Here is a 22,082-nt window from a genome sequence, read left to right on the forward strand (position 1 = left end):
GAAAATTCCAGTGGAAAATCTATCCATACCTGCTACCTAAAATGTCTAAAGTTTGGTAATAATCATCTTCCACCTCCTTAAGATTTATGCCAGCATCTATTGGCCAAGTGTTATCAACTGAATGTTTTTGCATCTTTTAGCCATTGAATAGCTTTTGGCAGGGACACATAGGCCATGTGGCAGCAATTTTTTCATTTTACACACCAAAAATTCTGATCCATCCTCCTTTCTTTCCTCAAAAAGAGTTCAATTATTCTGTCATACAGATTATCCATGCGCTTCAGCTCCAAGCACTCCCAGCAGTACAATTTGCAGTGTACCTCGGAGCCTGTGAGCCAGGGGTACCGGTCGTAGTTTGTGGCTTGAAAATGTCGGACGAATCCTTTTCCTGGTTGTGACGAGTTCGCTAGCTTAGGAGTTGCCTGACCTTTCTTTACTATGTCCAGCTTTTCTTCAAAAAGAAAATTGCTTTCACAAGATATTAGTTACTAAATCCGTTTCTTCTCCTCCTGCAGCCATTGTGGGTTGACAATACCGATATTAAACGAACACAACTATATTTCCGTTCTCAGCTCGCTTCTCCTTGCTAATACACTAGTCCACTCTCTGACTATGCAACCAGAGAGTGTGAATACACTGACGTTGCCGTAGCCTGCTAGAAGGCTTTGATGTCGCCAACTCAAAATCTGATTGGTTGAAGCTACAGCGTCATGAACACTTACTGTTTCTGTAAAGGTTGCAGAACTGATTGTGCAGGACCCCCCAGGCAGAATTCTTTGACTTTGACCCTGCCTGTCAACAGAGGATGGCTGAAATGTGATTGGTTAAATGCTTTAATATGAAAATGTATGTCTGGAAGCAGCACAACCAGGAGAAAAGCTATGAAAGGAAGTGAAAAGACCATTTGGAATTATTTGGTAAGTATTCATGGACAAAATACAATTAACGTTTGTTTTTCAGATATATTTTTTAGGCCAGCAGAGAAGGCCTTGCAGGCCCTGACGGCCCACCACTGATATATATGTGTGTGTGTGTGTGTGTGTGTGTGTGTGTGTGTGTGTGTGTTTGTGGTTGTGTGCGACATATACAGAAAAATTTATAATTGCACTTAAGTGCATAAAAAAGTAACTACTATTACCACTATAGGGGCACCTAAAAGCCTTTAATTTTTTCAAAAACCAAGAGTGCACCTTATAATCCCATGCGCCTACTGTAGTGAGCGGGCGATGCCGAAGTAGCAGTGGTAAAAACATTAAAGGGGAATTCCAGTCCCACACGACTTGTGTGGTGACCCCAAAAAATGGCACCTTTCAAGAGACACGCTTGCGATGCAGAGTTCAAACTCAAGGTGATCAGTCATGCAGTAGAACATGGGAATAGAGCAGTACCGAGAGAATTCAACATTAATGAATCAATGGTACGGAAGTGGAGAAAGCAACAAGATGACCTGCGACTAAAACAGAGTTTCCGAGGAAACAAAGCAAGATGGCCAAAGTTGGAGGACAAACTCGAACAGTTTGTTGTTGAACAGAGAGCAGCAAGTAGAAGCGTCTCTACAGGCACTATTTGAATGAAGACATCAGCGCTGTGCTTTATAACCTGATAAAAGATATAATAAAGCTGTGCTTTATAATCTGATACGCCTCATAGTGGGGAAAATCTGTACTGATAAATAACTAAATGACACTTCCACCACAGAATTATACAGTATTTGTTTTTGAGTAAGTATTTGGAGGGAGTTCAACCCCTGAATAAGTGTCAGTTGTTTCGACTACAGCTGCATCAGTATTGCAGCCTGTTTGAAATAGTCCGACTGCTGATATGTTGACTGGCCAACAACAGAACTCCTGTGGGTGTGGGTGCAGCAGTCTCTTGGGAAAGAAGCTCCTTTAAGGCCTCTGTAAGTTGTAAAAAAGAAAGAAAGGCCTAAATTTTGTTGCATATATCATACATAGACACACAATATCATCAAAAATAGTCTGCAGCATTTAAGCCATCATGGATGAAGCCTGAGCAGTAGCCATACACTCTGCGCCCATGGAGCAGTCTGCTCAACAACTCTTTGGAAGGCTAGAAGAGCTTGAGAATTGGACCAGGGAGATTTATTCCAAGAAGACCACTCCCCTTTTTATCGCGCTCCCCCCTGTAAGCGGGTTAAAAAGTATCAGTAGTAAAACTTGGTTGACATTCTCGCCTCAGCTGTCTCCCCTCATAAGCTCTAAGGGGGTCAACCCAGGTCAAAGCTGAATTTCCTCTGTTTAAGTCTTTCCCTTTTCCTCGGGGGCCATGGTGAAGAACAGGCTTTCAAACAGAGTTACACACACATTGAGAAGACAAAATATTACCACTACTACAGCTACTACTATGACTATTGTTGCTGCTGCTACAGCGTCTACAACAACTACTAATTATACTACTGATAATAATAATGATGACAACTACAACAACAACAACATCAACAACAACAACAACAAAAAACAACAACAATAATAATAATAATAATAATAATAATCATAATAATAATAATAATAATAATAATAATAATAATAATAGTGACTCAGTATCACGATAGTACAACTTAAAACCTGTTTCTTGCCTCTCTACCTGGTCTCCTGAACACACAGTATACCTACCTACCTTCTCTGCATCATGTTAACCAACTCTCTAGCTTGTCATGGTCAACTCTCCTGCCATGGTCCCAATATTCAAAGTCGCTGTTCTCGGTCCAAGACGCTGGCCTTTCCTTTTCTCTCTCTGCTTCCGAACGAGCCTTCCTCCTCTCCCTCTTTGACCAAGAGTAGGCCAATTGCAACTGGTAGCCTATTGATTATCGGCACCAACGGCGGATAACCCGGGCCTTGACTCGTCTGATTTGCATATTTAGTTGTGGCACAAGTTTTGCGCTGGATGCCCTTCCTGACAAAACCATTTGCATTTATTTGGGCTTAGGGCCAAATCAGAAAGACACTGGCTTGTGCCCCCCAGAGACTGCATAATATTAATCCAACCATCCATCCATCCATCCATCCATCCATCCATCCATCCATCCATCCATCCATCCATCCATCCATCCATCCATCCATCCATCCATCCATCCATCCATCTTCTTTGGCTTATCCTGCATTCAGGGTTGTGGGGGATGCTGGAGCCTATCCCAGCTGTCATCGGGCGAGAGGCGGGGTACAATCTGGACTGGTCACACATCTGGCCAACTTTCCGCTTTTGTCCAATTCACCACCTTGCATGTTTTTGGACTGTGGGAGCAAACCAGCAAACCCAGAGGAAACCCACACAGACATGGGGGAACATGCAAAGTCCACCAGATGTGCCCAATATGTCGATCGCTATCTACTGGTCGATCGCAAAGGTAGTGGGTAGATTGCATGGCATTAAAACATAGACTCCAGCCTATCATCCTTACTATGAAATTTGTCACTTGACTGACAGTTGGTCTGTCCAATCTGACCTTTTCTGACACAGGCGTCACTGCGCATGTGCACATAACGGCATGTTCTGGCAAGCTAGCCAGTTAGCCTCCAACTTATGTCTTCTAAACTTATAGGTATAGAAATAAGTGGGAGAGCTGGACCAAGTAAAAAGACTAAAAAGAACTATATCATTTTCTAAGTGCGTTTGCCTCATCTGTCAGTCTGCCATTGCTATACCAAAACACTTCACAAAAACTACAACACTGACTTCCCTCCGAAAAGGGAGCTGAGAAGGAGAAAGGTGAAGGAACTAAAATCCCAGCTGTCAGGACAGCAGTCATTTTTCTCACAACTAACTTCAACTATGCTGCCGACTCCATTCAAGTCATCAGAATAAGGTATTTGCCAAAAAAGTATTCCGTTGTAGCGTGCTGTAAGGGTTCATGCTGTTATGCAAGATCCACAAACATTTATTGTGTTAAGTATACTCGGTAGATATATAAATAAATATATATTCAGCATTTTTAGTGGAGGTAGATCATTTTCGCATGGTCATTTGAAAAGTAGCTCACAAGGCGAAAAAGTGTGGGCACCCCTGGTCCCCACTGACAGGCCCCCTATCAGAATCCAAACAGGGTCCTTGGTGCTGTGAGGCAGAAGTGCTAGCCATTGTGTAACTGTGCTACCAATAGTAATTATTATTACTATAATTATAATTAATTGGTGTGAGAGAGGAAGATACAGAGAATAGGGTTAGATGGAGAAAGTTGACTCGCTGTGGCGACCCCTGACGGGAAAAGCCGAAAGAACAAGAAGATAATTATAATTAATTATAATTATTAATTAGTTATTTGTAGTTACTGCTAACAGCTAAGACAATTTATATTTCATTATATTTCTTATTCTTCCTCCTTTCCACTATTATCTATTACTGTTATGTTTTTACTTGAAACTCTGGCACAACAATTTCCATCGGAATAAATAAAGTTGTTCTCATCTCTCATCTCATCTCATTATTGTTAATTATTATTATTATTAATTAATTATAATTATTATACTATTATTATTACACTATAATTTTAACATATAAATGTTCTAATTGTTATTCTCTCATTCATATTTCACACCACATACACTTCACACTTAATTGTTCCCAGAGAAATAATGCACCCTGATTCCCCTCCGTTCAGTTGATTTCTGGAAATTCCACTTGTATCCGGTGAAAACTCGGCAGGAAAACTCCCTTGTTGTCCGTCCAAGTGAGCTCACGGTTTACCGACGTGCGGGAGATCCGACGCCTGGGAAGCCCCTGGCCGCCTCCTGCCCCGCCCCCAACCGTGTGTGCGTGTGTGACCGTGGACTCGGTTATATAATTAACACTTGCCCACCGTGCGTTAGGTCAAGCTACACTCGGAAATAGAACGCGAACGACTCACGCAGATGTGTGTATGCGTGTTTCAGCGTCTTATCTCGAGTTTAATGTCAATTTGCATGAACCATTTATTTTGCACCCACTCAGCTCCTGTTCCTGAGTAAGCTGGCGGGCGTAGGGAGTCGTTACAGACACACACACACACACACACACACACACACACACACACACACACACACACACACACACACACACACACACACACACACACACACACACACACATACACACACATACAACGAGACAGAGCCTGGAATCGGCGTGACACTGCCTCTAGTGGCGTCTTAAAATTACTACATCACTTCTCGGAAATGCAAGACTTCTCAGTTTGTCTTGTGTTTACACAACCGCGTCTGCCCCTGACCGTGTGATGCCGGGTTTTCTTTGCCGGGAAAAGGGCTCTACACACAGAAAACTTATACAACACGTTGGATCTGTGACACTTTGCACAAATACGTTATGATAAGATTGCTGCAGCAGGTGCGACGTTTGTTACCCTGGCTTATGATGCCCAGGCTGTGAATTCTCCAAAAATAAGCATGCATTTTGTTTAAAATGATCGCTGGGCGAAGGGTGAGGTAGGATGGGGTACAAAAACGGTGTGTGTGTGTTAAAGGGTATTAATGCATTGTAGTGCGTACGTGCGGCAGCCGCCCCTCAATTGCCACCGTTGGAGCACAACTTCCTCATTTTAACATCGTGATTTCTGGGAAATGTCGGCACCTCTCATTGCTGGCTGTGTGCTGAGAAAAAAACAACAGACCTGATCATTTTTACCCCCCCCCCCAAACACTTTTTGTGACCCTGAAGTGCTGTTTGATTTGAGGGGTGCCCCCCCCCCCCTTTGCGCTTTTACGCAGTAGGGGTTACCTCACCAAATGCACTTTTCTTCGATAACAAAGATGTGTATGCTTTTTAGAAGATGTAGCAAGAGACCCCAAATAACTGACTTTAACAAACAGTTATTGTAAGTCTCATGCAATGTATTAAAATCGAGAGGTTCACATTTTTTAGCCGGTGGGTGGAACACTTTAACAGTTTGCATCAGACCCCTCCGCAACTCCCGCCCCTCCCAGAGAAGGGAAATACCAGCTCGCCGTGGCTATATAAGTCTCGGCTCTCGACAGGAACTACAGTCTCGGTGGATAACGCGAAGACTTCACAATTAAAAAAAAAACCAAAACGGCTTTTTCTTTATTCTATTCTTCTGTTTTCCCAGCGCCAAGATAGACCAAGACCAAGCAACACCCGTAAGCGAGCGACTGCTATTTCATTATTTCAATTTGTTAGATTTATTCGTGCATGTTTGGATGTGACGTCATTATCTTAAAAACTAATCGCTTCACAACTTTTTTTTTTTCTTTTTTTTTTTTTTTTTCTGTGTGTGGGGGGGGAAATGATAACGCACGGAGACGCATCTACGGACCCCGCCTCGTATACGCGCAATTTTATTTTTATTTTATTTCCAGACAACGGAATCTATCTGCACACTCTCAAAGCAGAAAAAAAAACATGCGAAATAAAACGGGGAGGGGGGGGGTCTTAATAAACAGCTCCTCTCTCTTCCTTTTCCGCTCGCTGTCACCCGAACTTGACCTCTTCTCGTCCTCCACTCGCTCTCCCCGTGACCGAGCTTTCTTTTGTGCCAATACTAGGCGACGATGCCTGTGTCAAGGATGAGGATGCGGCCGTGGCTCGAAAGGATGATCGATTCCGAGTCAATCGCGGGTCTGAACTGGCTCAGCAAGGTGAGTGGAAATCGAATTAGTTATCGCCTGACTAACCGATCAATCAACCTCTACAAATTTGATCAAAACAATTACAATGATAAGAGAGCTCGTTTCTAAAAAATAACAACAAAGTAGTAAGATTATTGTGTTGGTCACAGTGATGCACAGCTCTGAGTTTATTTGTTTGTTTGTTTTTCCACAAGACAAACAACAGTATGTGGCTAATTTAAGATTAAGAAAAAAATAGGCATTTGTGTTGTTGGGACTAAACAAAAATTATCTGTCCTGACTCTTAACATTTGCATATGAGTGTAGCTGTATTTGCGTATGTGTGTGCGCGCGCGTGTGTGTGTATGAATGGGAGAATACTTTTAAGTGTTCAGTGCTTTATAATTTGAACCATGTATTATCAGTGTTATTTCAGAGCTCAGCCATAGTGCCCATATTTCTTAAGTTGTTTAATAGATAAACATGAAGTTTTGGGTTGTTCTTTTTTAATTCCAATAAGGGAAGCTTTCTGCGTGTAGTTTGCATGCTCACCTCGTGTCTGCATGGCTTTCCTCGGGTTCTCTGGTTTCCTCCCACAGTCCAAAAACGTGCAGCATGTTAACTAGAAAAAAATTAGGAAAATTGCCCCGAATGAGTGAGTGAATGGTTGTCTGTCCGTACATGCGGCCTTGTGATTGACTGGCAACCAGTACAGGGTGTATTCCGCCTCTCGCCCGACGACAGCTGGCTTAGGCTCCAGCTCCCCCCGTGATGGATGTATGGGTTATTCTTTGATTCAGCCCAGCTCTTCATTTGTTTCAGGAAGAGGGAGTGTTTGCAATTCCCTGGAAGCATGCAGCTCGACATGGCTGGGAGATGAACAAGGATGCTTCTCTCTTCAAATTGTGGGCCATCCACACAGGTGACAATGCATGAACACACATTGAAACAGAGAAGGGAAAAATGTTTTTCTGCAAAAAAAAGTGAAGAAACTCAATATATATATGTATAATTTTTTCTGCAGGGAAATATGTGGAGGGCCAGACTTGTGACCCAAAGACATGGAAAGCAAACTTCCGCTGTGCGATGAACTCACTACCTGACATTGAAGAAGTGAAAGGCAGAAGCATCAACAAAGGTCATCAAGCAGTGCGCGTCTTTAAGATGCTTCCTGCCAACACTAAAAGCAGAGGTGAGGCCATCAGCAGAAAGCAAGGAAAAAATAATGTATTTCCAGTGCAGTGTCTACTGGCTGCTTTTTTTATCCTGCCCCCACCCCTTCAGTTTTGTATTTCTAAATTCCATAAAACTCAAACTACTTTTATCCATGTTCACAGCTAACAAGCACAGTAAAGCCAGGGAATCAAAGTCAAAGAAGAAGGTAATCATTACAAATATGAAACTTTTATCACACATTCAACACATTCTGAAACCCCCGCGGTCTTTTATTGACCCCTCTGGCAAAAACTGAACGCTCATGGAATACTCCTATTATCTACCTTGCAGGTCAAGAGGGACGAAGACATAGAGTACGATGATACTCGGTCTCCTGTCGATCAATCACAACTGCATGACATTTCCTTCGCTCAGGATAACAGAACTGAAAGCACAGTGCTATCAGGTATGTATAATAGTAGGAAAACTGATGAGTGACCTTCGATACTATGTAATTCCTTACAGAATTTAAATGCATATTCCTGCTGGTGCAGTTGAAATTATATAAATGTACTGTAAAAAATTAAGTTCCCTCTGCGTTTGTTTTTTTTATGTGAAACTTGACTTTTTGCTCTCCTTTGTAGATTTCTCAGTGGTGGCCTCATCTGATGTTCCCGACTGGTCGTTATCTGTCGAGATTGGGCCCGATAACTTCTCGGAAAACTTCTCCCACAGATTTGAAGTTTCACCCCAGGAAAGCCCCGGTAAGACACAACACTCTGCTTCGTACAATATCTGTTCATAATTTTTTTTTCAGGCTTATTCCTGTTTTGTGTAATTTGTTGCCTGTAAAGTAATGTCAGTCACAGCACTCTTCTCATGTTAATTCTCTTTATTTCGCTCTTTCCCTCTCTGCTGCAATCATCCAGAACACGACTATGACTTATCGGAGGTGAGCATTTCCTCTGACTGATTCATCTGCATGTACATGCTTTTTCTTTGGAAAAAAATCCATGTTGGACTTAAACTGTGTCTTTTGCTTGTGAGATCCATTTGTCATATTTAGACCAGTGTTTCTCTTTCAGCTTTCAGAAAATTTGGATATGACCTGGAACATGAGCCCACTCAACTGCATTGATCTTTTGCCCAATAACCCAGTCTACAGCCCTGGAGGCCCGTGGAGTGACTCATCCTCAGGTAAATGCTCATACTAATCATTCATTTTAGAAACTACTGGCAACTTTAGCCATAAACTCCAAAGTCTTCTCGTAAATGTGTGTCTACACACAAATGTCTACAAAAAGCATTGTGGACACTTCAAATGGACAACGAGTGGACAACACTGCAATAGACACTGCAATAGACACTGCAAATAGACACTGCAAAGTGCGATTAGGATTTTGTGCATGTTTAAGGAATAAATCAAGCATTGGTAATAATACATTTCAAAACACAGCAATATGATATTTGTAAATTCTTCAAAGTAAGTACCTTGTCTAAGGAGGGGCATACAACATAAAACCTATGTGACAATTAAAAATGCAAATCAAATCAATGCCTTTTATACCAGATTGATCAAGGGTCTAGGCTATGTTGGGAAAGAGGACAGTGTCGGTTAGTCGATGTGAGAGAAGAGGACGCAGAGGATAGGTTTAGATGAAGGCAGGTGTTTTGAACAGCACAGTAGAAAAGGAATGGGAGCAGTCAGTAGCCTGCAACAATAAATGCCCATTTAGGACCTTCAGCTTAAGGCTGTCATCCTTTAAGTAGTTGGTCAGATAATGACATGGAACTGCTACACGGATGCAGCTATTCAATCGGTTATACACATATAATTGTATCACATTTTAAGACATATTGGATTATTTACGATGTAATACGGTCATCAATCGAGATCCATGTGAATCCAAGAACGCATGCAACTCAATCTAGAATTAATTTCAGTATGATACATTTATTATGTAATTGCCTTTCTGTCTACACTTTTCAGAAAAATACATGTGTGAGTTAAGGGGTGGTTAAATTTGAAGTGAAATAGCTGAAAGGGCCAGTATTTCAGCAAAGGTTACATTTTATAAGATACATTGCGGATGTTTGGTCAACATCCTAACCTGGGTTTTTTTCTCTTGTTAAACAGGTGAAGATTCAGATGAACTTCCAAGGTACACAGTTTTGGGTCAGGGGTTATCACAACCCATGAGTGACCTCTGTAGTTACACGAAAGACTTCCTGTGGCCAGACGACAAAATGGTCAATAATGACATTGAAAGACTCTTCCAGCGCCATATGTCAATTCCATTAGAGTGAAACTACCAGTTTTCACTCACAAGACCTTAAACACAGCAAAGAAAAGGTCTCCGCATGTCCTGCCCTTAGGATATGGCACACTTTTGCTCTACAAGACCTCAGGGGCTGTTTGTGAATTGTCTGAAAGAACATTTGTGGTCTATGTGTTATCTTGGACAAATAAAATACCACCTTTCTTCTTTTCCCGACTAACATGTTCACAACAAAATACAAGAAGTCATACTCACTATTTTTAGCGATTGAATTTACCTTCCATTTAGATGACAACAAATGTATTTCTTTGTTATGAGTAACTTTAGTTTAAGAGTAACATTTTCATTCAGATCTTTTACTGTTTTTTTTTCATTTTAAATCTGTATAAACGTTGAAAATTCCTTCACAACTGTATAGCTTATTTTGATTGTACAAATGCATTGTATTAAAGTTTATGTGGGTATTTTTCTAATAAAAGATAAACAAATGGTAAAAAAATACAATTATTTATCTGTACAGCACATATGAAGTTGTTACATGGAATAGTGATGAAATCATTTTTGAAAAGACATTGGGCTAAACATTGGTAAGGTCGTATGCAGGGATTATCACGACACCATGCCCTAACACAGCCCTAATACATTAATAATTACGCTTTAATTTTCACTTTTTGCAACATTCTTAAAATAGCCAAAGCAACAGCTCTTCTGTCATATCTCTAATACATGTGCCTCATCACCAATAAATAGCTGATACAGATCATCATTTTGTGACTGAGCAGAATTAATGTTATGTTATTGACTGATCATCTAAAAGAACTAGAGAAAGCATTTTACATGTAATGGATATAATCTTTATTGCAAAACAAAAAAAGCAACAATACAATTACACATCATTTTCAAATAATCGCTGAATCTCTGCCTTCTGTTGATTAGGGATTTTGGCAGCAAGTGGGAAAATGTATGGAATTAAAAAGAAAATGTTACTGCTGGTTCTATAGTAAAGATTTTTTTCAACTGAAAATACAAAAAATGGGATTTAATACAGTGTTCTCTTGAATGCACTTGATTTTAATAGCTGTACTTTAAAGACAGGTGAAGGTGAAAGAGATTATTCAGCGTATTGTCTAATCATCTAGGCAAACAAATTTGGGTGTGTCCAACGATTTGTGGACACAGCAATTTCTGTAAATAGTATTTAGATAGTGCACATTTTCATTCTCCAAAAAGGGGTTAATGCACACACAAAACCACTTTGCAAGGTTTATTGGTACACTTGGGTATCTAACTGCACTGTTTCAGGATGAACTGGTTTGTTTTGTCGGGAGATGTGTTTGGATTTTTAAGAGTGTCTTCAGAGTAACTTCAAGTCAAACAAATATACCTGGAAAATTCCAGTGGAAAATCTATCCATACCTGCTACCTAAAATGTCTAAAGTTTGGTAATAATCATCTTCCATCTCCTTAAGATTTATGCCAGCATCTATTGGCCAAGTGTTATCAACTAAATGTTTTTTGCATCTTTTAGCCATTGAATAGCTTTTGGCAGGGACACATAGGCCATGTGGCAGCAATTTTTTTTCTTTAATGAAAATCAACCATTCACTATTAACTTATGTCACACCGGTGTTAGCAAATATTGTACATGCATTAACATTTATTATTTGTATATAACCAAGATCTATTGCGGTCAATCCTTGGTTTGGGACTAATAAAAACTTGTTGTTTATGTCAAATTAAGCAAACTCTGTAAATGATCTTATTTATCTATTTTTAAGGCATCTAACCTCCTGACTTTGATAGCATTTGAGAAACATTTTCCTTGTAACTTGGGTCTTTATTATAAACTTTTAGTCTCTTTAAGCAGCATTCCTAGCATGCTAGCCCTTTTGAGGCACTTTAGGTTAGTCAAATTGGAATTGTAATCAACCTTTGATCGGGCTATCTTTATAATAGGCTATGAGGGTCACGATAAGTTGATACTTAGGAAATGATCCTTCCATATGAGTTAGTAATGAGTCTTTTCAATCCCGGCTTATTCTTCTCATTCTTTTCCTAGATCAAGCTGGTCATGTAAAATGGGCAAGCTGCTGTGCGCATTCTTAACCACTCAACCACTGTGTATTGCTACAAATAGTAGCATTATCCTGATTTTCAATGACATTACATACATATGTGGAACAGTATCTGGAACCGTATCACTTAATGGTAAATGGTAAATGGTAAATAAAGCATGTTTTTCTAAGTTGATGATGACTTGAGATAAAACATGTTAAAGAAATAATACTATTAGATTAAATTAGAAACTATTAGATTAGATTAGATTAGATTTAATAGACATTTATTACACAGCAGAAAAATTGTATGATAAAATAATAACAACAAGAGCACAAAAAATTGAAAATGGATATCACGGGAATAAAAATAGTGTAGAATGAGATAAATGAGAATATATATAGCATTATATTTATAAGATATCACTTTAGCAATGTTTCATATACATGCTGTGTTTTCAGTCCAGTCCAGTTTATTTCCTATGTATAACAATACAAGGGCATCTACTCCAAATTAAGCAATAGATAAATTGTTAAATAAGTCAATTGAAATGTTGCATGACAAGGTATAATTACAGTCTTTTGATCAATTATATTCGACAAGTTTTATAAATGTACAGTAGTAGTTGGCAAACTTGATCATGTTAGTTGTTAGGATCTATAAATATTATTTCAGTTTTTTTCTCGATGGAGAGTGCATTATTGGTAGAGGAAACAGGAAGTGAATATGAGTCAATTTTTCTAAAATGTCTTGTGAATGTAATAGGATGTTTTACCTTAAGAATAATGACATTGCCTTCATTTGACATAGAACTTGCTCTGACACAAGGTGGGTTGTACTTTCTTAACCAACTGCTCTTCCTTAGGTTTTAAAAATCCTCATACTTCTTTTATTTGGCTTCTTCAGAACTGAACTGAAGAAGCCTCTAGGATGAGGGGTAAAACGTCTTCAAGTGAAAAAATTCAAGTCTAGTTGCCACGACAAGAAGATTTTGACAAGAATTCCCCATGTCCTGGACGACTGAGAACCTTTACAGACAAACAATGTATTATTTTTCAACACTGAGGGTTAAAGCGGACCAGTGAATTAAAAAAACGCTGCTGCGGGCAGCATTACAATCTGAAAATAACCTGAAAATAGAATTGGGGAGTGGCATGCATGGAATCTAACCAAAACAGTAATGATATCAGGAAGAAATGAACCATGAAAACAAACATACCATGCACGCGACCAAAGACCATTCCCATCTATGACAAATGATTAGCCTGCTAGAGTAGCTAATCTCTAAAAATCATGATGGCATCATGAACGCAAAGAAAAAGAGAAGAAGGGGAGAGGGAGGAAAGGGAATTAATGGTTTATACTGTGCATTACTAGAAATGAGAGAGGGGAGGTGGAGAATGAGACTACAGAGGGCAAAAGTATCTCTGGTGCTTTCCATTGGGTGAGTGTATATATTACACTGCAGAATTGTTTTTAGTTTTGATAGGAGTTCTCATGTTATTACTTCCCCATGAAGCATTCACACCCTCACACACACACACACACACACACACACACACACACACACACACACACACACACACACACACACACACACACACGCACGCAAGCCAAGCTGATTTTGTATTTTCAGATGTTTTTTACTTGCAACAGTAATACCAATATCACTTGTGATTTTATTTAGCCCACTAGTCCATCCAGAATTCACATGGTTGGTCTGGGTATATTCAAACTCATACATTTGAAGCTGAGCATTCACTTGACAGCATTTGGTGGTGAGGAACTTTGCAGCTGCTAGATTTAATTTCAGCAGCACGTCCAGTTATTGATAACCTGATGGTTGTAAAAAAATGAATGTATGAATGGAAATTATCACATGGGTGAATTTTAGACTTACTGCGCTGAGAAATTGGCTAACTGAGGCCATGCTAATCTCAGGCTGCATCTTGAGGAGTTCATCAAAAGCGAAACTTAAATTATTTGATTGTGCTGACTGTCTTGTATGGAATGACATCATAGACAGCAAATGCAAAGATCCCTTACTAATAGCTGCAGGGTACTACTGAAAAACAATTTCTTATTTATTCTGGGATACTTTATGTAGGTAGGTTTTTCATTCATTCATTAACTCATTGTCTATACTGTATGTGCTGTACTCAGGGTCACAGTGGCACTGAAACCTACCTCAGTTGTCATCTTTGTGGCGAGAGACCACAAAGGACTGGTCCTGTTACTGCCATTTTCCATTTTTTGTAATTTAGTCTCAGATTTGGATATAATATTATTTAAATTATATTTTTGTGATTGTTGATTATAGCATAATTATTTATAATTACTTTATTGTATTTAATTTTGCTTTTTCGTTGAGTACATACTTATTCATGGCACATGTATTCATGTTTAGGTTAACCAAATAAGGTAAGGAGCGGGCGCTGAGCTATGACGAGATCAGTTCACGTGTGAATAAAGGTGAAACTGTTTTGATACCTGTCTGATTCAGTAAAGGACGGAGCGAACACACTGTTTTCGACCGTCGTCAATAGTAAACACGCATAGAGACTCGTTCTTTCCGTCTTAGAGTGGTTAAATGAGTGAATACTTTGGCAAATACTTAGAGGGAACTTTAGCCACTACAGGTCCCATTCAGAGACATAAAACTATTCACTCACTCATTCACATGTCTGGGTACCTTGGACTCTTAAATTAACATAAAGCTATTTGAATGTGGGAGAATATCGCAGAACACACATGCAGACAAGGGGAAAAATTGACTTGGACGAGTTGGAATTGAGCCATGAACCTTCTTGCTGTGAGTTGGAAATGCTGCTAACCAATGCAAGTGTCAACAACCCCACCCCCCAGAAAAAAACATTTCCATGGAATGCAATTCTTGCATTACAACAGATAATGATTCTCCTCAAACATTTGATACCACTATGCACACTTAACCCTCATATTATGTTAAGGGTCAATTTGCCCATTTCACCCATTAACCCAATGGGTCAAATTGACCCTTAACTTCATAGGAGGGTTAACACTTGTCTTGAATGTACATGAAAAACTTAATATCTAAAAGAAACATCATACCAGTCTACAGAAGTATCTGCAGAGATACGTTTTGGGGATTATCATATTTCCAAATTTGACCAGGAGAAAGAACACCTTACCTTTAGTACTTCATTCCATGCATAACCTTGAATCTACAAATAAGTGACAGTAAAGTCAGATGGTGATGGAGAAGTAGAATAAGCCCTCTTAATTTGGTTGAATCCTTTCACCTATAATCATTTTTAGAATTATATTTTAATTGTTTCAATTACTAGAAAAGACATGAAAAGACTCATGCCATAAATCCTCGGAAGCGCCACCCGCTAAACAGATGAAGGAAGGCAAATAAAAACAAACAAGCAAAAACAGATATAGCTTGGTAAAAGATAATGAAATTCCATTTCCAAAGTTGTTGCAGACATCAGATTGGCAGGTCCCTTAAGATACTGGTGGACATGTGAAAGAGTTTCCTTGGAAAGGCCAGCAATATGTTCGTAGTAAGCTAATATTTACTCTATCTGAATTGAGAAAACGTGAGGTGGCAAGTTTGTATGACTCTGAATATGTTGGTTTGCATGTGGTAACAGGAAGATGAAAAAAACACAAAAACATAAACTGCAAGAAAGTGTGCATGTCTCATGATTTACTGGAAATACCAGTGCTGCGTTTTCTGCACAAGTTAGATAAACACACAAGCACACACACACACACACACACACACACACACACACACACACACACACACACACACAGGTGGTTGCTATGGCATGATGGCAACTTGCCCTGAATACCAACCAAAGTATGAAAACACAGTAGGTATCATGTAGCCCTTTGGATTCTATCCAGCACTACGAAACTTTAAATGAGTCTCATATGCGAGTGAGTGGACGCAAGTGTTTATTTTTTAAAACACCTTTTTCTTGGTAATGATTCAACTGTCCTGAATAATAGTTACTCTGGGCACTGTGACAATGGCCAGTAGTATCCTATTGTGGGAAGTTTGTTACCTCCCACATGTTTTTGAAAATCAATATTACTCACTGTCCAAAGAAGGCGGAAATAAACAGATCAAAGAAACAACCAAAACTGCACAGGCAACAACCCAGCCAAACTACCTCAGTTAACCAGGGTACCCCAAAATAAGCGAGTGACATTGGATTAATTATACAGTTTTACTGTATGTATCAAGGGATTTCAAAGTGCATAAGATTAAATGAAGAAGCAAACAGCAATGAAAATAGCATTTTATATGTGTTGATAGCTTATTAGAAGATCCATTAACTGACCTTGAGCCTTCGAGAAGTAAGTGAGCATATTTGGTTAACAAATGGATGAACCTCTGAGAGAACTTTATCTGATGGTAATTAAACAGAATCATAGCTTAATCATATCTGTTTAAAACGTTAGAGTCCCCTTGATGCCAATGGTGGTGGGTTTGGCAGCAGGGTGTGGTATTGTGTGGTGGAATGCAAAACCTAAGTAACATGGACGAGGAAAACAAGGTAAGGCAAGCCTAACCTGTTCAAAACATGGCATTTGTATTCAATGATGTGAAAAGTATTTAGACATAACAGTGGCCTGAACTAAAAGAGTTCCAGAACTGTAACAGAAAATTCTTTGACTGATGTTTCCTGCCAAACGCCTTTACTGGTTTCCTCAAAACATGTGCTTTGCCTGACATGTGATATTACTATAGGCTTTGATTTCATGCGTTTCAACCCGCCAATGTGCCCAATCACCAAGGGTTAATATTTAATCTTTACCAATTTTGGGAATATGCTGCAAGTGTTGGCTTTTTGACATCATTTCCCCACAACAGAAGCTTTCAAATAAATCACTCTGCCCTGCCCAATCAAAAACAACAAAACAAAAACAATCATGCTGTTCAGTAAAAACACGAATGATATCAGTTCGTGTTGTAGGTGAAAAGCATGATGCATTACCAAACCAGCTTGATTGTACCCTAGTGTGTTGTGTGTGTGTGTTTACACTGCTTCCAAATAAGAAAATAATTGCTTTTATTTGCTCATGTTGGTAGCAAAAGATTCTAATCATCAAGTAGCAACATGTTTGTTATATAATCATAATTATATTATATTTAATATCATATATACAGTATAATATCCTATAATGTTCCATATGGTCAGCATCACCTACAAAGAGGACATTCTTTTTAAATGTATCTTTAAAATGATAAATACATGTGCCAGATACATCAGTATAATTCCTCTTTTATTGTATGGGTTATGGTTACAATGGATCGAAACATTAACTGTTTTTCTTTTCCAGATTGTAACAGTCGAGTAATTCATGCACAACTACTCGACTGTTATTGGAGACAATAGAGTTGCCACAGAATCTGTCCATCCTTCATCCATCAGCTATCAGTTTTCATTCTGAAACCAAGGGCCCAAGAGAAAACAACAAACTGATATAACTGGGGAAGGCTATACAGCTTGCTGGAGAATTCCATGTGAAACTCTAAAATGTATCAAATTATAAAAAAGTTGGTTGATAATCTTAGCTGGTCTTAATAATTTGAAAGAATGTAATGACATTTTATTTGCCCTTTTATCGTTTCGACAGTCCGTCACAAACGGTTTCTAAAAAGGTGTATCGGGTGTCAGAGATGAAGCTTGTCTTCTGCTCATAAGAGTTCAAAAGTGCAGTCATCAGAGATGATCGGATGTATATTCATTCATTCATTCATACATTCATTATCTATATATTTCTCCTGCATTCAGCATCACTGTCAGCCATTCCTAGCTGACACTGAATAAGAGGCAGGGTGCCCCAGACTGCAAGTAGAGATATACAACCATTCAATTATTTCCCTTTCAAACAGATATACAATACAGATTGCAAAACTATACTAACAAAACATTACTGCAAAAACCTAAAATATTGTGGGCAAAGAGCCCTTACTGTAGGTGAGTGGTAGAAGTATTTTGGCCAAAGCACGACTTATTGCTATAGTAAATAAAATGATGCAATAAAAGAGCAATGCAGAGTCAAGAAGGCAGCTGGTTGTATGGGAGACTGGTGTTCAGTCTGACCTGATTTGGTGCATGAGTTCCTTGAAATCACGTGACAAGACAGAAAGTGCTCTAAGCCGTAAACCTCCAGGAGGGGGTGTTGTTCTGTAGGGGAAACAGCATTTCACAGAAACCGTCCAAGTTTAAAGGAATGTGTACGTGAGATGGCTTTGCAAAATCAGTTTTAATGTTCCCCAAGACATTTGTCCCCCAAATGTCTTCACTTGGCTGCATGGCTATTTGTGGTACATATTAACATATTGAGGTATATTAGTTTACAAAAAATATAATCTACATTGTGTTTTGCGGTGATAAGTCTCACTTGAAGGGGTGTTTGGTCGTATCATTATTATTTAGTTTTAGATCATGGATAGTTGAGTCATTCAAAATCAAAGTCAAAGTACTTGTTTATAACTATAGGACAGCCACACCAAACATGACATGGTCACAAGGACTGAGACTATGAAGATAAGAATGCCACAGTTCAATAGTATGTGCTACATTTGTTTGTAGACAGGTTTTGGGACAGTGAGACTTGAATTCTAGCCTAAATACCAGAAAACAACCTCACCATTCAAGCCACAAACAAGCCAAGGCGGGTATATTTATGTAATATGGCTTATGGTGATTACACATCCTAGATCAAATAGGGGCTCAAGAAGAAAAAGAACTTCTGAAAACATTATACCATGCCATGCCAATGAGTCATGGTGCAATGTGTTCTGTCAAAATGAAGTTAATAAATTAGCAATTAAGCCTGACATGAACAGCAGTTACAACCTTAGTGTGTGGAAAAGTCACTTTTGTGACTTTTAAAACAGAAAAAACATGATTCATATTAACATTTGATTTTGATTATACTGGATAGTCACAGTGTATTTATTAGGCTCTCACTGATGGTGCAAATATACACTTTTAACTTGATATGGAATGTTTTTCTGAGCTTAAAAAATGCCACTGAGAACACTGACGAACATGTTCATTCATCATTTGCAAGAAAACTTTACTTTTAAATCATACATTGCTTGTATCGTAAATTTAAACCCGTTATTACAAGTTCAATAATATGGACATTACAGGCACTTTTGCAAAGTAAAAATTCAAATTCATTCAAACAAAATGGCAGGAACTCATTTTAGTCACACAGAAGGGAAGGTACATTTTTTGCAAGCAAACACAAAGCTTCCTTTTTAATGCCTTCAAAAACAAGCCAGTGCATCATATTTATTTGTACATGGCTATGGCACCATCTAGCGGAATTGTACTATAACTATCCTCTCTAATGTCATTTATGGATTAGTCCAGTGATCAGTTGTTCAGAAATTATAATCTGGATCAAAACCCAAAATCCTGTGCTAGCCATTTCATCACTTTTGCTACAAAACTGGTAATTTATTCAAAAAGTTTATATTTCTAGAAATCCTCTATTTGTTTTAATAGTCAAATGCAACACTTGTACCATGTTGATGTTTTGGATGCATACATCCTGTCTGACTTTGCAAACTGTTGACACTGTTTCATCGGGCACTACATCACCAATTCATCACATCCCAGGATGTGCTTTTGCTACGTACCAAAAATTAGAACTCAACTGGGAAAATAGGTATTTGCATTTGCTGCTGCTCATTATTGGAATGAACTACAGTGAGATGTTTTTAAGAGAATGCTGGAAGGCTCGGAAACAGACGCATCTATTTGTAGATGCTCACCTGGACTTACTTTATTAATCCCTTCTCTGCATTTAACCCATCATGGATAAACCATGAGTTGGCTGCCCTCTGCACCAGGGAACAGTTAGGGGTTCTTGCTCAACTACACATACTAGGATGAGGCGCGAATTGAACCAAGAATGTTCGGTTCCGAGAGCGATCGATGTACTTTATGGCACTATGCCGTTTGATGTTTCTGTTGCAAAGACGGCTGTTGATTGTCTTTACTGCATCTTTGTTATAACAGTTAAATCTGTTACCGCTTGCCTTGGCCAGGACACACTTAGAAAATAGATTTTTAATCTCAGTGTGGTACTCCTGAGTGAATGAAAGTTAATAAAAAAAAAAACAGCAACACTCAGACTGGGATTGAAAAAATGTATAATACATTTGATCTAGAATTAAATCAAAACTTGGACACCTTAGAACATCCCGAATGTATGATTCTGATCGGATCCTTGTCAAAATCTTCTTGTCTTGGCAACTGCACTTGAATTTCTACATGACTGAGATGTTGATTAGATCACTTCTCAAAAGCAAAAGTGGGCATCTTAGTATAAATCAAGTTTTTTTATATGGTTTTTGAGGCCACCATTGAAAACCTAAAAATGATCGTAACATTTAACTAAGACCTGGCCAATATATGGCCCTGGGCCACAAAAAGCCATTTGGTTGACTGTGACCGGCCCGTGTAAGGTCAATTGGAACTTCGGAAAATAAGTGTATTTTCTATTTTTAACCTCATGTCCTGACATGACTAACGCCGCCATGATTTTACTTCGATTTTTTTTTTTTGTAATTCCTGTATATCATGTAGCAATATGTCAATCAATGTGCAGAGATTATGCATGTGCATGCAGTTTAAGAAACAAGAGTCTTCACATTAGCCTTCAAAAATACACACTCAAACCCATAAAAAAGGAAGGTGGATGATGAATGCAGAGTTGTCAACAAAAAGTGCACGATTAAGTATTTATTTACTGAACTTAGAGGTAAAGTATTGCATTTATTTCATGGTAATCAGATCGCCACGTTTAAGTATTTTGAATCAGTTTTACAAGACAAAACACAAATCTTGACTGGTGTTGAACTGGCAAGTACTTCTGAAGCTCTGCTGCCTGAGCTGTAAAAGAAACAAGGCTACTGTCCCAAACCTTACACATTCAGGGATGCAAGCAAAAAAGACCAGCTTTATTATATACCACAAAATCCCTGAAACATTAAGTAATTCTCAGAGATCAAAGAGTGCTTGGTGGACTCTGCAGTGCTAATATGCTCTGAGACAAAAAAAAAGTATTTGTAATTTCCCCGCAACCCTGAGTGCATGATAAGTGGCAGATGATCGATGGATAGATGGATGGATTGATGGAGTTCATCCAAAAAGCTGGGCCCACCACAATATTCTGTCTGTCATGCCCATCCTTGGTTTACACATGCTCAAATATAAGCAGCTACACAGCAGTGACTGGCTAGAAAGGCAACATGATAGCCTAAAATAACTCAGATTCAACTTTGATCTTCAAAGTATCTATTAGACTTTCTCAAGTGTTTAACCAAAGACAAGGGACCCTCACTGACATAAAGGAAGAGCTTTAATTACCTATTCTAAAAAGTGTGCAGCAAAAAAAAGAAGACCTAATTGTTATATGAAAAAAGCTTTTATTTAAACTATAGCTAGGATGACGAGACAATTTCTTGCCTGGCTTGAATACTCAATGTATAAGGAAATTTATATTTTACAAAAAAAAAAAAAACATCCCACCCCTGTATTTAAGTTAATATACAAAGGAGAAAACTACTCACTGGAAATTAGTGCTTTTCAATCCTTCATAGGTGCCGTACAAGTTGATCCACACGTATATTTCTGTTGCAGAAAGAAATGAAAGCTGCCAGCAAGAGCCACTTTCACTTTTATTTCAGCTCCTCATTGAACTATCACACACACACATACACACCCATGATACACACTGTTGCCTTCATCGTACGGTGTACATCCGCTAGGAAAATTAACAGCACAAACATCTCCAGCTGGTTATTTCAGTTTCGATTCTTATGCCACAAAGGAACTGACTAGAGATACATACATTAGACACATTAAATAATAGAAAATGATCACATCAAGTAGCTGTGAAATCATACATAGAATAAAGAAGTATGAGGTTTGGATATTTTTGAAGAGTCGTTTCTACTGAAGGAGAACAAAGGGGTGTAACAGGAAAT

The 22,082-nt window shown here is 38.7% G+C and overlaps 1 protein-coding gene and 1 long non-coding RNA gene across 2 annotated transcripts; one reads left to right on the forward strand and one right to left on the reverse strand.

The window, feature by feature from the left end:
- Positions 1-1,644: 1,644 nt before the first annotated feature.
- On the reverse strand, positions 1,645-21,855 carry LOC147216990 (uncharacterized). The gene is made up of 3 exons (XR_015109046.1): positions 21,666-21,855; positions 7,131-7,200; positions 1,645-1,898 (listed from the first exon to the last, which is right to left on the reverse strand). It is a non-coding gene; the product is annotated as an uncharacterized LOC147216990 (long non-coding RNA).
- irf1b (interferon regulatory factor 1b) lies at positions 5,976-10,511 on the forward strand. The gene is made up of 10 exons (XM_086177043.1): positions 5,976-6,110; positions 6,516-6,608; positions 7,401-7,500; positions 7,603-7,770; positions 7,916-7,959; positions 8,085-8,199; positions 8,378-8,497; positions 8,663-8,685; positions 8,819-8,930; positions 9,871-10,511. The coding sequence occupies exons 2-10, from the start codon at positions 6,522-6,524 to the stop codon at positions 10,038-10,040; spliced, it is 939 nt and encodes a 312-aa protein (XP_086033169.1). The 5' UTR covers positions 5,976-6,110; positions 6,516-6,521; the 3' UTR covers positions 10,041-10,511.
- Positions 21,856-22,082: the final 227 nt, after the last annotated feature.

Source organism: Fistularia commersonii, chromosome 29 (genome assembly GCF_037954325.1).
Source record: "Fistularia commersonii isolate RoL2024-O1a breed Wild chromosome 29, RoL_Fcom_v1.0, whole genome shotgun sequence".
Classification (NCBI taxonomy): domain Eukaryota; kingdom Metazoa; phylum Chordata; class Actinopteri; order Syngnathiformes; family Fistulariidae; genus Fistularia; species Fistularia commersonii.